The following is a 17,397-nucleotide window of genomic DNA, read 5'->3' on the forward strand; positions in this document are numbered from 1 at the left end:
CAGCTGCCGGAGAGCTGGACCCCCGTGGAAGGGTGGGAGGACGTGGACGGTTCTCCCATCAGCACAGGAAAAGTGATGCAGCTGCTGGAGAGATGGAGCCCCGTGGAGAGGTGGAAAGATGTGGACGGTTCCCCAACCAGCACAGGCCAGAGAAAGAAAAGGTCGTTGCAGCCCTGTGGGCCGGGAAGTTCCTGCTCAGGCAACCCGGATGCGAGACTTGTCCCAAGAGGAAACGCTTGCTGAGTCCTCTGTGGGAGATGAGGTGAGGTCAAGGTCGTCCTTCACCCCAGGACAGCCCTGGCAAATGACTATGGACTATGGGGAATTGCCTTCCATCACTAATTTAATGGACAGCTTGACTGTTTGGGAACATACCACCATGTAGTGGAACTGGGGGATATTTGCTTTTGTGTCTTGACTGGCCACCATTGAGAATATGTGAGCACCTTGACTGTGAGTCGCTGTTCTTCCAGCAGGGTACCCTGAGAGGCCCAGAGAGAGTGGCAGTGCCCTGAGAGCCCTGGCTGAGCCCAGGAAGTCTGGCTGTGCCCAGAAAGACTGGCAGTGCCCTGAGAGCCCTGGCTGAGCCCAGGAAGTCTGGCTGTGCCCAGAAAGACTGGCAGTGCCCTGAGAGCCCTGGCTGAGCCCAGGAAGTCTGGCTGTGCCCAGAAAGACTGGCAGTGCCCTGAGAGCCCTGGCTGAGCCCAGGAAGTCTGGCTGTGCCCACAGAGAGTGGCAGTGCCCGGAGAGCCCTGGCTGAGTCCATGAAGTCTGGCTGTGCCCAGAAAGACTGGCAGTGCCCTGAGAGCCCTGGCTGAGCCCAGGAAGTCTGGCTGTGCCCAGAAAGACTGGCAGTGCCCTGAGAGCTGAGCCCAGGAAGTCTGGCTGTGCCCAGAAAGAGTGGCAGTGCCCTGAGAGCCCTGGCTGAGCCCAGGAAGTCTGGCTGTGCCCAGAAAGACTGGCAGTGCCCTGAGAGCCCTGGCTGAGCCCAGGAAGTTTGGCTGTGCCCAGAAAGACTGGCAGTGCCCTGAGAGCCCTGGCTGAGCCCAGGAAGTCTGGCTGTGCCCAGAAAGACTGGCAGTGCCCTGAGAGCCCTGGCTGAGCCCAGGAAGTCTGGCTGTGCCCAGAAAGAGGGGCAGTGCCCTGAGATGCCCTGGCTGTGCCCAGGAAGTCAGGCTGTGCCCACAGAGAGTGGCAGTGCCCTGAGAAACCCTGGCAGTGTCCCGGAAATCTAGTGGTACCCTAAGAAGCCCAGGAAGTCTGGCTGTGCCCAGAAGTACTGGTGGTGCCCTGAGAAACCCTGGCTGTGCCCAGAGAGCCTGGCTGTGTCCAGGGTATTGCATTCACCTCCAGGCTCCTCGCACAGGGCCCCTCGCGGAAGACGCTTGTCGCGTAGATTGTGAGGCGAGAGCCTGTAGGAGTGGAGTGTGGGGGCAGAGCCCCAGAAAGTAGTTTCCAGGCTCTTGGCCTCACATAGACAGGTGCTGGCTCAGGTAGTAAATGGCCATCAACTGTGATTGCATGGCCATCAGCTATGGCTAGTTGGCCGTCAGCTGTAACCAGTGAGCCATTGGCCACTAATATAACTGCTGTGGCTGTGCTAGAGAAGAGAGAGAGAAAGATGGGGGCTAGCAAGAAGATGGTGGCTGAGCTAGCAAGAGCGGATTGCAGAGAGGCGGATGACGCCAGCGAGAATATAATGGTATGACTCCCCCATCTATGGCTCCATGGGTGTTCCTTTTTGGCCTCACCATGTCCTGCGTTCTTATGTGGGGAGTGGGAGCAGAGACCCCGCAGGCCGCCCTGCACGACAAACAGTCTCTAGAAGACCAGGAGGAGCAGCTGCCGGAGAGCTGGACCGCAGTGGAGGGGTGGGAGGACGTGGACGGTTCTCCCATCAGCACAGGAAAAGTGATGCAGCTGCTGGAGAGATGGAGCCCCGTGGAGAGGTGGAAAGATGTGGACGGTTCCCCAACCAGCACAGGCCAGAGAAAGAAAAGGTCGTTGCAGCCCTGTGGGCCGGGAAGTTCCTGCTCAGGCAGCCCGGATGCGAGACTTGTCCCAGGAGGAAACGCTTGCTGAGTCCTCTGTGGGAGATGAGGTGAGGTCAAGGTCGTCCTTCACCCCAGGACAGCCCTGGCAAATGACTATGGACTATGGGGAATTGCCTTCCATCCCTAATTTAATGGACAGCTTGACTGTTTGGGAACATACCACCATGTAGTGGAACTGGGGGATATTTGCTTTTGTGTCTTGACTGGCCACCATTGAGAATATGTGAGCACCTTGACTGTGAGTTGCTGTTGTTCCAGCAGGGTACCCTGAGAGGCCCAGAGCGAGTGGCAGTGCCCTGAGAGCCCTGGCTGTGTCCAGGAAGTCTGGCTGAGCCCAGAAAGACTGGCAGTGCCCTGAGAGCCCTGGCTGAGCCCAGGAAGTCTGGCTGTGCCCAGAAAGACTGGCAGTGCCCGGAGAGCCCTGGCTGAGCCCAGGAAGTCTGGCTGTGCCCAGAAAGACTGGCAGTGCCCTGAGAGCCCTGGCTGAGCCCAGGAAGTCTGGCTGTGCCCAGAAAGACTGGCAGTGCCCTGAGAGCCCTGGCTGAGCCCAGGAAGTCTGGCTGTGCCCACAGAGAGTGGCAGTGCCCTGAGAGCCCTGGCTGAGTCCAGGAAGTCTGGCTGTGCCCAGAAAGACTGGCAGTGCCCTGAGAGCCCTGGCTGAGCCCAGGAAGTCTGGCTGTGCCCAGAAAGACTGGCAGTGCCCTGAGAGCCCTGGCTGAGCCCAGGAAGTCTGGCCGTGCCCAGAAAGACTGGCAGTGCCCTGAGAGCCCTGGCTGAGCCCAGGAAGTCTGGCCGTGCCCAGAAAGACTGGCAGTGCCCTGAGAGCCCTGGCTGAGCCCAGGAAGTCTGGCCGTGCCCAGAAAGACTGGCAGTGCCCTGAGAGCCCTGGCTGAGCCCAGGAAGTTTGGCTGTGCCCAGAAAGACTGGCAGTGCCCTGAGAGCCCTGGCTGAGCCCAGGAAGTCTGGCTGTGCCCAGAAAGACTGGCAATGCCCTGAGAGCCCTGGCTGAGCCCAGGAAGTCTGGCTGTGCCCAGAAAGAGTGGCAGGGCCCTGAGAGCCCTGGCTGAGCCCAGGAAGTCTGGCTGTGCCCAGAAAGAGGGGCAGTGCCCTGAGATGCCCTGGCTGTGCCCAGGAAGTCGGGCTGTGCCCACAGAGAGTGGCAGTGCCCTGAGAAACCCTGGCAGTGTCCCGGAAATCTAGTGGTACCCTAAGAAGCCCAGGAAGTCTGGCTGTGCCCAGAAGTACTGGTGGTGCCCTGAGAAACCCTGGCTGTGCCCAGAAGTACTGGTGGTGCCCTGAGAAACCCTGGCTGTGCCCAGAGAGCCTGGCTGTGTCCAGGATATTGCATTCACCTCCAGGCTCCTCGCACAGGGCCCCTCGCGGAAGACGCTTGTCGCGTAGATTGTGAGGCGAGAGCTGGAGGAGTGGAGTGTGGGGGCAGAACCCCAGAAAGTAGTTTCCAGGCTCTTGGCCTCACATAGACAGGTGCTGGCTCAGGTAGTAAATGGCCATCAACTGTGATTGCATGGCCATCAGCTGTGGCTAGTTGGCTGTGAGCTGTAACCAGTGAGCCATTGGCCACTAATATAACTGCTGTGGCTACGCTAGCAGAAAGAGAAAAATGGGGGCTAGCAAGAAGATGGTGGCTGGGCTGGCAAGTGCAGATTGCAGTTAGGATGGCTGGTTGCGGACAGTGTGGATACAGCCTCCAGTGAGAGCACAGTACCGCCAGCGAGAATATACTAGTATGACTCCCCTACCTATGGCTCTGTGGGTGTGCCTTTTGGGCCTGGCCACATCCTGCGTTCTTATGAGGGGAGCGGGAGCAGAGACCCCGCAGGCCGCCCTGCACGACAATATTTTACTCTGGAACTCATTGCAGATATTTAGAGTAAGCATGATGCCTCAGGGATAATATGGGGATTGAGTAAAGATGGAGATCAGATGTACAAGGGTGAAGCGCTGGGGCCCATCGATGTAAAGAGGCCAGAGGCCTGGGAGAAAGGGTGGGAGCAGTAAAGGAGCCAGGAAAGGAGTGACCTATGATGTAGAGAGAAAAAAAAAAACAACACAGGAGAATGTGTTATGTAAAAGCCAAGTGAGGAGAGTGGTTCCTGGAGGAGAAATAACTCAGCCAAGTCGAATGTAACAGATAGGTTAAGGAGAATGACTAAATTAAGGCTGATTAGAACAGGTGTTAGAATGGGAGGAAAGAAATTGGAGACAGTGAATGCAGTTCTGTTGAGGAGATTTGCTATAAATAGGGGCAAGGAAAGAGGGTAAAGGAGAAACAGTCAAAGATTTTTGTTTGTTTGTTTTGTGTTATTCTTCCAATCTTAAAAATAACATGTGTGTGCTGATGGGAATGACTCAGTAGAGTGGGGAAAAACTGAAGATGGAGGGAAGTGGGGAGAAGTAGGGCTCAAGTTTCTGAGTCAATTATAAGGGATAGGATCTTGTAGACAGGTGGAATAGTTAGCATTAGATAGGATTAGAAACAACTCATCTTTCATTCTAGGAAGGAAAGCAGAGTATAAGGGCTCAGATGCTAGTAAGTTCAGAGCTTGTGGCAATTCCCTTCTGATTGCCTCAATGTTCTCTGGTAGAAAGTAAAGCCACCATTTGATAGAGAAGATGGGGGAGGACATAATGATGGAGAAAGGAGGGAATGTGAAATTGATATTTAGCAGAGAGAGAGAGTGAATGGTGAGAGGCCCAAAGGACCCGCTTGAGGTTTGTGGTGATGAATTTCAACAGAGCTCGTCAGCATAGAGGCATGATATTTTCCATCTGTGCAGGTATGAACAGGTGGAGAAGTGGATTTAAACAGAGTTGTAGATTTTCCAGATGAGTAAAATAAAGCAAAAGAGGGAAAAGTGTTGAGGGTTCATGTAAAGGAGCAAATATTGTGTTTGACCGTGGAATTTAAGTAAGCTTGGTTAGGAAGGAAGAGAAGTCAACAACAGGGTGAGAGACAGTGAAAAGGTGTGAGGGAACAGAGATGGATAAAAGAACTAAGTATTCATCTTCATAGTGGGAAACCAACAAATATCTAAAACTGAAAATAAATCACTAAGTGACAGCGTAAGTATGTTATTTAGAGAGATGGATATAAATAGAAAACAATCCAAGAGTTGAAAGTTGTTGCTCTTCAACATGGAAAATTGGGATAATAAGCCTTATCCAACTACTTAACTTTTTAAACTACGTGCATAAATAACTTTAATAAAAACAAAAAAATATTATCTAGCGAGAGGATAAAAAGGAAATAGAATATTAAAAATGTATAATAAATTAAACATTAATCAAACTAAAACTACTACCACAGTTAAATTTCTCCTTCTTAGGAAAATATATTTTAAAAACTTTGTTTAGGTATAGATTCAAAAAATGAAAGTCTTCCCACATTTTCCAACAAAGAAATTTTGAAATTCTAGTTCTCTATGAATAAGTGTGCAAAGATGCATGTACAAGAATATTTATTGTAGCATTGTTTATAATAGTAAAATAGCAAGATCATTCTGAAATGATCAAATATAGGAGACTGGTTAAATAATTTATAATCTATTCAACCAATAGAATACCATAAAATAATTATGTGTGTATACATTTATATCACATAGAAAGCTATCTATGTTATATGTTGAATGAAAACGCAGATTATAACATAATATGAATGGAGTGTCTAGAAAAATGTATCACAAAGTTTTTATGATTGTCACTGGCTAATACTATTATGAGAGATTTTTTTTTACTTTTATTTGCACAGTCCATTTTCCATATTAAATATATATGTCTGCACAATAAAGAGGCATTTTTAAAAAACTTCTTCTTAGAAATGTAATCCACAATCTCAGGGAAAATAATCCTTTTGGTATTTTCATTGTAACTAGAGAAATGGTAACTACAGATTACCTGATTAATGGCTCCCAACATCTCAGCTCTACTGGCAACTCGTGCTGTGCACTGGTCAAGGAACGTTACATTCTTCTCCAGCTTCTTAATGATTTCCTGGGCCTGGTTGTCATCTTCACAAAGAGGTGTTAGAGACTGCACAGAAAGCAATGTATTAAAAAATATCCAACCCAAATATCAGCAAGTGCTTCTAACACTGACTATGTTATAAAAGCAGACGGCAGCCAAATCTCAATTATCTTGGTGGAGAATGAAAATAAGCAGTGAAGACCAATAATAAATGATATTGAAATATTATTATCTTTGTTGGCTGTCAAGTAGACCTATGCAGAGGCTCACAAAGACTTCTTTATCTATTCTTGATTCCTTCCTTCTTTACTTCCCAAATTTGCCACTCCTTCATGTGTATTTATATTTTTCTTCTACGATAGAATGGGGTATAATTTATTGGTAATGGTAAAGAAAGGGTTATATAGGGTAAATTTTATGTTTATCACAACAAAATTCAGACTACGGTTTCTAAAATTTTATTTTCCTTTTCCAAAATCAACCCTCTTAATTTTCCAACCCATCTCTATATTTATGGTAACTTCACAAAACAGAAGAATAGTAGTTGTATTGCTATGTACTGTACAGAGGGCTTAGCCATCATCTGACCGAACTGAAATCAGTCCCCATTCTCTTTTCAGTTAATTAAATGGAAACAAAATTTTTAATTCTCTTCTTTGAAGCTTAAAATGAATAGTATCTCCTATTGCTCAGTTTGTTGCATGATTACTCTTCTGCCTAAAATATCTTTGAAAAGCCAGAGAGAAAGCAGATGATTCATACAAATACTATAAAAGGCACTTATTGTTTTATTGCTTATGCTCTATTAGTGAATCTTTTATTAATATTTTACTCTGATCTGAATTCTTCCCTCCTATCAATTCACCTTGGGGTCAGGCAGGGCTGAGTACTTGGTGTTGGTTTTAGTCTTAAATGTAAACTCATATGTAATTTTGAAAACATTAACAATATCACCAAATGTATAGTCCCCAAAGGTTAGTATTCTTACCTCCAACAGATTTAAACAGTTAGTGATTTCTTTTTTCAAATTTTCTTCTGCCAAGTCACGAGATCTTTCTTCAAGCTTCACTCTTTTCTCCAAGGTGAACCAATCACACTTAAATCCCAAAGATAATCTGAGAAATTCAGCCTGTTGTCAAAATAATATGAGGGTGAAGGGAGAAAATTGGATGTAGTCAAATATTTCGGTTTAATACTGGCTTATACGAGGTACGTGTATTTCTTTCTCCTCCCATGCATAGACTTTACCTACACTTTGTCATTGCCAAGTCAGACACCAAACATACAAGAGTGTGTGCAAAAGCATGCGCGACTGTACGCAAGTAAGCCTGACACATTTTTTTTAAAAAAAACTAAAGGTAAAAAATATTTACTTTAAACTCACCTCCACCTCCTTCTCATTAGCAGAAGCACTGTAGGATAAGACAAAGAATTTATTCAAGCATAATTCAGCAGAAAAGCAAAAAATGTCAATATGGTATGTGAAGAAGAACTTACTTGTCGCTTTGTTTAAAGTTAACTGATTTCACAGTGGTTTCAGGAAGAGAGGACACAGCAGTGTCTATTAAAAGATAATAAAATATTATTTGGTTGAAGAGGCTTAACAGTTAAAGGCACATTCAATCAAATGTTATGCCGTCTCTCCACTAAACAAAGGCATGAAATATATCTGAGATGATAGCCAACTAATAACGCATTTGCTGAATATAAGATAATGTTATGCTATGCTTTTGGGATCACAATGACCTTAAAATCACTGGCTCACACTTCAACATGTGAATAGTCTTTGAAACTTGAAGATGTCTCAGAGACAAGCGACAGCCCGATTTATTTGCTTTGTATTTGAATGTTTATTTGACTTGATCTGATGGCTACATGCATGCCTTCCTCTGGTACCCTGGTTCTCCTTCAGATCAAGGCTTTAATAGCAGCAGCAGCAGCAGCAGCAAGAGTAGTAGTGATTGTAATAATAGTAGTAGTAGTAGTAGTAGTAGCAGCAGCAATAATAATAGAATTATAATAATCCTGGTAACAATAGCAGCAACAATACTCGTACACATGGTCACCACCATTTATCATAGAACGAAATTACGTCAGTCTCGCAACGAGGCTCTTTATACATATTAATGATACTCTTAATGACAACTTTGGAAAAAGTTCAATGTATTAGCTATAAGAGTGTTAGTTTTTGAAAAAACCCCATTTAACTCCTGGCTTTGACCCTTACAGCTATGTGACCTGGAACAAGTAACAACTTCAAACCATCTACAAAATAAGGATGATATTATTCTTCTAGGGCAGCTAACTTTTATGGGAAATTCTCTGCCAGACACTTTTCTAAGTGCTTCACACACAATGTATTCATTCAATCCTTACAGCAAACCTTCTGTGGTAGGTACTGTTATTATCTAGTTTATGGGCTAGGAAACTGAATCATAGTTTACCTATCTCACCACATAGATATTTGGGAAAACTAAATAAAATTATGTACATAAAGAATTTTGCCAAGTATTTAGCATATAGTATATTCTCAAGAAAGGGTACTTTTAAAAAATTCATTGTTTCCGTTTTGCAGATGAGGAAATTGAGACTCTTGTTAAATAAATTTCCAAAGTCACAGCTAATCAGAGACTGACCCAGTATAGAGTCTGTGTGACTCCAAACCCTGGACTCTATCTACTTTTGCCTCCTAATAAACATGAAATGGGGAGGGAAGCATATTAGCACTTCTTCAAATATTGGCTTATTTACTTTCAGATGGGATAATGAAAAAGAACTCAAAGTAGAGTTTAGAATTCAATACCGACATGGGCGTGGTTCTTAGTTCACAATTGGGCAGCAGACCTCAGGGGCTTAACAGTCCACAGCAGCATACATGTGGCTTTTTGAAAATTATACCAATGGAATCAAGAATCAGTTCTACTGGCTGTTTCTCTAGAGATGCGGAATTTATAGATGCCAGATCTTTACTCAGAAAGATTTCACCCATAAAAATACCAACAGGGAATGAAAGTTCATGTGGGGGTTGGGAGAGAACATTCCTTACCTCCCGTAGCACCTTCTTTTTTATGCTCATCTATTGTTTTCGATTCCTCTTTGGCTTCCTAAAATCATAAAGAGATTTTATTGCTGGACATAAAGTGCACATCCTTTATAACCAATCATTTCCCAACTTCCTGTCCTCTCCTAATCATGCCCTGTCAAAAACACTTTACATTAATCAAAGAACTGTACTAGAGGTTAAAGACGAAAACAGGACTGGCTCCAGGGGGGTTTACAATCCAGTTGCAGCATAAAGGACAGAAATATATGAAAAGCTGCAAACATGATAGACGCTACCACAAAGCAAACTAGGATTAATTGCCAAATAAATGGGATATAGATAAGTAAGTGCTCTGCAAAAGGAGGAGAGAGACGCCATGCCTTGAGCAGCACGGAATGTCTCTGGATAGGATGCATGAAGAGGCAAAGTGGGGGTGGTTCTGGACTATCACATGCAGCTTTCTACACGGGTTGTTGAGGAAACTGTGGCAAAAATAGCTACTAAGATTGTGTCGTGTTAGGCTTTTTTTCAATATGAATTTTTTTAAGGTCGTTGACCAACTGTTTTACAAATATAGCTGTACAACAAGAATCTCCATAATAAGGAGGATGTACTGTACTGCCTGGGAAAGCTGTAAGTATACAATCATTTTTATGATAATACTTATTCAACCTTCTCAGAACTTTTCTATAAAAGTGAATCCAAGGCAAATTTCCTTGGGAGAGCCATTGACATGATGTCATGTACATTTTAGACAATTGAAACCAAGACTTTGATAAAATGTAACAAATGCAATAATACAGGTAAAGCACTGGATCATTCTTATCAAAACTTAAATATTCTTAAGTTTTTTTGAATCCTCCTGCCCCCCCATGACCTCTTCCAGCGATGGCATTTCCTCAGGCTCCTGCCCTTCATGGCAGGATTATCCATGGTTGCAGTTTCCAATTGGTTCTTGGTCTCCCATTTGTCAACAATGAACTACACTGTCCTTGTACCCAACGCTCCAAGGCAACTGCCCTCCCCAGTTATCAGTGAACTCCCTATGGACAAATCCAATGCATAATTTTCAGTTTTTACCTTATTTGACCTCATTGTAGCATCTACAATGATCTACAATCCTGTTTCTTGAAGATTGTTCTTCCCTCTGTTCTGCTCTCCTGATTTCCCCCCATCACTATAATATCTCCTTCTCAGTCTCCTCTGCCATTGCATTCTTTTATTAGATAATGGAATCATCAAGACTCAATTATCCTCAGTGCTCTCTCCCTGACTTACCAGGGTCCTTGGGAAATCTCATCCACACACTTGGTTCTTTGCTGCTAACTCTCAAATGTGTGTCTGCTTCTAAAAGTCCCATTGGTGAGTTCCAGAATATGGGCATATAGTGATAAATAAAATCTCCTTAAAGACTAGTGATGTCTCACATTAACCTGAAACTTTACTTATCTCTAGCTGATCTTATTTAAACCCCAAGTTCTACTCTTACTCCCTTGCTACTCTCATGTTATTCAATTCATACATTTTCCATGTCATCTTTTCTAGCCTCTAGACCCAAGCACTTTTCTTCCATATCACTAATCACACTCTGATCGTGCAGTAATTGTATGTTCCTTCCCCTAACTAGAACTTATCTTTCAGATATCACTGCTTTATTCAACCTTATTAATACATTCACTTATTTAAGAGTCCTCTATTGATAGATATTTAGCTTGTTTTCAGTGGACTTTTGATGAATAAATGAGTGGATGAATGACTCGATTGTGTGACCTTGTATAAGTCACAAGGATGCTTTGGCCTCAACTACTTCATCTATAAAATATTGGTATAATTTAATTCTTTTAACCTTATAATATTTTGAAAAGATAAAATGAGATAGTGCTTTTAAGAGTATTTTTGAAACTTAAAGGGACAGTTCCACCATTGTAATATATTGTTATTTTTATTCCTGACGTGTATATTTCCTTACCAGATTTAACATGGTTTTGTCCTCACTCACAGAGCCTTGGAGTGCAATGTTCTCATGAGCTGGAGTTGTGTCTATGAGAAAAAGAAAATACACTAAACAGTTGGGGAGCAGTAACAAGTAAAAAAGGAAAAAATACTGAGGGCAGACTAGAAAGTGGCAAAGGCCTTAACATGTGAGATAAGTTATGTACTACAAAACTTTAAACATGTCCACTGATTCAGAATCAGGACTAGAGAAGCTAAGGTTCCCAAAGAAGCTAGCCATATAAAATTTCTTTCTAGAAATAAACACTTGTATAAATGGCCTTCAAATAGTTGCTTTCAAAATCTTTTTTAAGGCTGCTGCTGCTTTTTAAATCAAACACATTACTAATATAATTATAGAAACTGGATAAAGGAAGAATGAATAATTAGTAGCTTTGTAGTTTTTTTATAGCCTGACAAACTTTTTTTTAAAATTATATATGCAAGGCAGATAATACAGTATGCTATCTTTCCAAAACATGGTATCTTTTTAAATAAAATGTCATCAAACTAAGAAGAAATGAATTCCTTTTAAGTTATGCCATTCTTTTTGTAATTTCCCTTTATTTTTGTGTACTTTATTGCCCTATAATGCGCTTGTTAGTGATTTTCCTCTTCACATAATTCATTGTCCTGAATTTAGTTTAGTGTAGGCACAAAATGTCAGCAGCTATTGATAGTTTTTGTTTCTTTCTTTTTAAGAAAAAAACATAGTTAAAGAATGTATTATATATCTACATTTTATATGGAAATAAGAACAAAATAGTAATCACTCTCTTCAGAGATAAAATATTTTTTTCCTTCTGGAAATTTTATTTTTTTTTTTCTTTAAGTTTTAGGACAGATAATAGATTTAAATGGTCCATAAATTTAAAGATGTAAAATGTTTTACAGTGAAAATTTTCCCTCCCATCCATGCCAGCCAGAAACCTATTTTCCCTTCCCATAGACAATACTGTTTTGGGTAGACTCCCAGAGATATTTTATGCATACATAAAAACTTTTTCCCAATCTTCTTTTTCCACAAATCTTTACATGCAATACATAATATTTTGTACTTTGGTGTATTTTTTCCCCAAGAAACAATAGTTCTTTGATATCTTTCTGGAAAAAAGGCTCTTTATACATGTTTTATGCAAGCATATAAGTATTTCATTACATGGACACGTCAAAATATATTAACTAATTTTCTGTTGATAGTTAACTTATTTACAATACTTTGTTATTATAGACAACAGTGCAGTAAATAAATTTACCCATATCTCATCTGGTATGTATATACTTAGATCTATAGAATAAATTCACAGAAATCAAATTTTTATCACAAGATATGTATGTTTAACATTTTGGTGGATATTGGAAAATTCCCCTCCACATTAATTACAATAATTTATATTCCCTACAGGAATGTGTGAGAATTCCATTTCCCCCCCAACCTTACCAACAGAGTGTAATCAAATTTTTGCAACAGGTGAAAATGGTATCTTGATGCAGTTTTAATTAAAATTAATTAATATTAATTAAAATTTTTCTTATTTGGTGTAAGGTAGACTATAGAAATGTTCTTCGGTTAACCTAAGGAATGGATTCCATTTCTATAATTTTATGACTCCTCTGATTTAGCACCTATATTTCAAATTTAGCTGTTAAGTTTAAACAATCAAATGAATTTTTCTGGATTGATTGTTGTGGGGGTGGGAATAGGAGCCTCGGCCTCCCCTGAGTATCAACTACAGTGGCTCTCATCGGAATGGTTGAGAATAACTACTTTATTCTCAGAGTCAAGTGGCAGAAAGGATCTAACATATCATCTAGTTAACTCTTTTGCCTCCTGAATGGACCATCACTGATTGGTCCATCCTTCTAACCTAATAGATTCTAACCAGGATTGTGAAATTTCCTAAGCAGGTGATTCTATATCTGCGCCACAGCTGAGACCCAGTTGTGTCCAATCAATCTTTACCATAAAGAAATATTTAAGTCCCATTAAAATGCATTGTAATTTTGGTTCTATCTACAGAATTTTTTTTAAAAAGTTGGTAACATTATCATATATAAAGGCAATAGTCACCTCTAGGACTACTTTTCTCCAGACTATGTCTCCAAATTCTTTTACACAATAATGCTACTGAGGATAGTTATTCTACCAGCTTACAGGTTTGCTTAGTGTTGTAGAACGGAAAATATACTTGAACACTTCAAGAGCTTACCTTTGATTTTTATCACAGCAGAAGCTGATCTTGTATCCTCCTCTTTCTTACAGAGTGATTTACAATCGAGGACACCAGAAGCCACCTTCAAAGTTTCTGATCCCAAATCTATCAACAGGAAGAAACTAACAGCGTGAATACTATGCAAAAGGAATATTTGCCTATGTTCTTTTCATTTGCACACACGTCAGCAGGTCACAGGACATCAAGCTTATAGTTATAATACTAACAGTCTGTTTTTACATCTTTTCCAAGTGCACTCACCAGTGGATGAAGTGTGTCCAGGAGATGGTAGTGTGGAATATTCTCTGCCAAAAGAGTAGGAGACATATTTTGCGGTGTCAGGTCCAAAGAATTCTCATAAAAACTAACTGAATATGTGTACAAATTTACACACACATACAACAGGCAGACAAACCTGGATGGTGGCAGGCTCTCAGAATACAAGCATTCAACACCATTCTCCTTAAAGAAAAAAAAAAAAAGGAGAAATAAGTTCAACAGTTGGACATTTTCAATTCCAGCAATGTGGTTTTAAGCAAACATTTCCACACAATTTTAAATGATCCCGTATTTACTTTGCTCTGTTGGAGAGGATATGAGGATGGGATGGTATAAGGCAGATTGATATATGAGTGTGTACTTCCTCAAAGCTGTGCTTGCAAAAAAATTCCAATTTTAAGTGTACTTACAAGTTAATAGTTAAAGAAAACCTGATAAACTCTTGGGCAAAACAAATTCTAAACTTAAAGGGTAGATAGAGTTTATTTCATGAACTTAAGTCAAGCTTCCTTTAAACAGAACATTCTATGTGGGCATAAAACATTTCTATTTATGGAAATATTACTCAACCTAAAACTCTTGACCTGGTGATTTTAAAATGGCTCTCAATTTTCTAGCTAGACAAATCATACATTTGAAAGTTAATGAAATTCTCAGAGATCTGAGGAATGATATGTAAGTCAGCACCTATTGCTTAGTGCTCTAAAAGAGCTTCACAAAACTGGTCCCAGCCTGCTTGGGCAAGTGTTTGAAAGTCTCATTTGAACTTCTTAGTCTTTATCAGGAGTTCCTAATTTGGGGGGAACTTTAGGACATTAAGATTGATTAGTTCATTTATTCTATTTCAAAACATACAATGGGAACAGAGGTTTCTCTTTAATAGTAATATTTCATAAGCATATTTTCAATATTACTTGATCTATTTAGGAAAATAAAATTCAATAAATTAAAACTGAAATCATTTGGACATCTCAAAAACCTGCACAGGCGATGCAACAATGAAGACATTTAAGTATTCCACAATCAAACATAGAACTTATTAACTTCAACCAACAGGTTTCAGTGGAGGGGTGCTATATATCATACACAGTGTTTGGAATCCATCCAAGAAAACATTGACTATAGCCACAGAAAAGTAAAGTTTAGCAAGTTTGCTGAATATGTAATTACCCAGTAAATAACAGCAGCTTACGTCTGTTCTGCACGTTAAAATTTACAAAAGCCCTTTTTCTGTATCATCTCATTTAATTCTCCCAACAACCTTATGCAGTAGGTTTAAGCAAGAAAAGATTTACTTATTTCAGGTAAGGACAGTAAAGCCAATGAATACATTAATTTCCCAGGAATATTCAGAATGGTGGTCTCAGCCTGTAAACTCAGGACTAAATATAGTAGTATCCTCTCCTCTGTAAACAGAGCTGTCTCTGAGGTACCCTATCCAGGCCACTGGAGAGCCAAAGAACTTCCCAATTATTGTCTTAGACTGGTAGATGAGTTAAACACCAATTTTTAAAATGTTCACCTCGAATGTTTAGAAAAAATCCACAAACTTGCAAAGCAAGAACTTACACCTAATCCTCTTATAGACCATTGTTGGGCAATCTTTTTTATTTCCTTTCACCTCCGCTTTAAATGTCTTTGGGTCACACTATATATGACTAAAGTCCCTGACGACATCAACTTAATTTAATTCAACAACTGTTATCAAAGGCCCACTTTATTCCAGGAACAGTGACAAAGGCTGGCAACACAGTCCTTGTCCGAGAGGAGTTCATCGGCCAGTCAGGAAGACAAATATATAAAACAAATACTTCACAAATTATAGGCCACATTCCACAGAGGAAAGTAATTGTCAAAGAACAGCGTAGGGCAATATTTGAATTAAATTTTGAAGAGACATTGTACATTATAACCTACAGGTAGTTAAATAATGATGTCCCAATCCTTAGTATTTTAATAAATTGTCTTAGCAATTGTTATATGCTAATTTAACTATATTGAATACATGAGAAATAAAGGTATAAAAATAAGAAAAAAATAAGTATTCAGTTTTATTGAGTATCCTACTTCATAAGAGTCAACAAGGATTGATTCATTAATAATTTTAAAAAATCAGGCCCATTTAACACTGCATAATATATAAAAATTTGTTATTATGTGTGGCTTGAAATAACACTTATTACTGTGCTATATCTAGTCATGTATACTATATGTAATAATTATTATTATATTACACTAACTAAAAGGCTAATTTTGTCAGAAAAAAATGTCTTGATATATCAGGGTCATGGATACCTGTATTTGAATTTAAGAGGTATGAAAGAGAATGCACTTATTTCCCATTTAATTAAACTGGTTTGCAATGTGGAGGGAAAAGGGACCCATCATTTCTGCAAACTTTGTTTAAAAAAAAGTCTAATTATTATTTAGTGTCAAAAGAATAAACACAGCAAAAATACAGTTTGCCTCCATTATATAACAAATGTCTCATTTGTCATATGTTCTGTGTAAGCCCTTCTTTTGTCCTATAACTCACATGTAAAACATTTTAGTGAGAAGCCTTTTGATAAACATAAATATATATATTGATGAAATAACTAATAATTTTGTGATTTTGGAGAAATGTCAGATATTTAGTAGTCACACATTACAGTTGCAAGGTAAGTAATTGGCTGTTACTCCCAATTGATGAATCTGTATAAATCTCACTGATCAGAAAACAACATGATCAACATATCTCAATGCTAGGTTTTCATAAATCTGGTCTCACAACATTTTTTCCCTCTTCTTACAAGAATAACCAGACAAAAGGAGATTTTTTTTTTTTTTTCAAATTTAGGATTAGAGTTAGTGAAGGTCGGAGACAGAGCCCTTCAGAATGTCTGTGCATGTGGAGTGGAGGTAGGAGATAATTCAGCAAGAACTTTCTACAATTGTGCTCTTTTCTTCCAGCTTCAAAAGTCACTCCTATTCAAACCGGCATCCTGGACCCACAGGAGAACCTGACTCACACACAACTGTGAGATCTGGGTAGATTATGGAAAAGATATTCGACTGGATATATTTTAAAACCAAGAAATATAAAGAAATTGACTAAAAGCAAGAAAAAGGAAGTTCAGATGAGAGACTTACTTATGTGTAGAAAATTGGTTCAAGTCAATGGTTCTAACACATGCTGATCGCACAGAGCAGGAAGGATATTCTTCCTGTTCAAGCCATTCAAATATCAACCTGCATGACATTTACATGAAAATTTATGCTCCAGCCCATTTGCCTTTGACAGTAAGAGTCTAATGAAGGGTGGGGTAACCAAGGTATTCATGGAACAAAGTGAGACAGATTCTTCCATGGGCTGAGTCAGTAAATGCAGGCACCCCCCACCCCCACCCCCCAAAACACAAACATACACACACACATAGAAGTATTATTTCAGTATTGAGATAGAAAAATATGAAGAACAATAAGAAATAACTTTTAAGATATTAGTAAGGGCAATTAATAGGCCTAGATAATCTCCCGAGTTATATTGTTTTTGCTCTTCTAGATGAAATGTTACTTTATAGATTTTATGATAAAAAACCCTTCCACTAATAAACATTCATGCTACCAGTGTAATTGTTACTATTAGATCTATTTTAGAGAATTGATACTGCTCAAAGAAATTAATATTATTTTCTGAGAAAAAAGAAAAACTGAACAAAAGGTGTCTACATAGACTCATTTCATTCTAACTTAAAAAAAAACAAACTCTTGACTCAGTGTCGGTTTCAATATTGTAAAAAAAGAAAGAATATAAAATTGAATGTCAAAAGATGACAACTGCTGTAACCTA

General features: G+C 40.1%; 1 protein-coding gene across 5 annotated transcripts in view; it reads right to left on the reverse strand.

The window, feature by feature from the left end:
• The window catches only part of IRAG2 (inositol 1,4,5-triphosphate receptor associated 2), a 47,150-nt gene that overhangs the window by 12,137 nt on the left and 17,616 nt on the right, over positions 1 to 17,397 (reverse strand). For all 5 annotated transcript variants that reach the window (XM_019737708.2, XM_019737690.2, XM_074325913.1 and 2 more), the window contains 9 exons: positions 13,702 to 13,748; positions 13,548 to 13,591; positions 13,284 to 13,391; positions 11,051 to 11,121; positions 9,085 to 9,142; positions 7,536 to 7,599; positions 7,423 to 7,450; positions 7,027 to 7,167; positions 5,970 to 6,104 (listed from right to left, as the gene is read on the reverse strand). In XM_019737708.2, coding sequence (XP_019593267.2) covers positions 5,970 to 6,104; positions 7,027 to 7,167; positions 7,423 to 7,450; positions 7,536 to 7,599; positions 9,085 to 9,142; positions 11,051 to 11,121; positions 13,284 to 13,391; positions 13,548 to 13,591; positions 13,702 to 13,748 — 696 coding nt within the window. The remainder of the gene's footprint in view (positions 1 to 5,969; positions 6,105 to 7,026; positions 7,168 to 7,422; positions 7,451 to 7,535; positions 7,600 to 9,084; positions 9,143 to 11,050; positions 11,122 to 13,283; positions 13,392 to 13,547; positions 13,592 to 13,701; positions 13,749 to 17,397) is intronic.

The sequence above is a fragment of the Rhinolophus sinicus genome, linkage group LG02, assembly GCF_036562045.2.
Source record: "Rhinolophus sinicus isolate RSC01 linkage group LG02, ASM3656204v1, whole genome shotgun sequence".
Taxonomy (NCBI): Eukaryota; Metazoa; Chordata; class Mammalia; order Chiroptera; family Rhinolophidae; genus Rhinolophus; species Rhinolophus sinicus.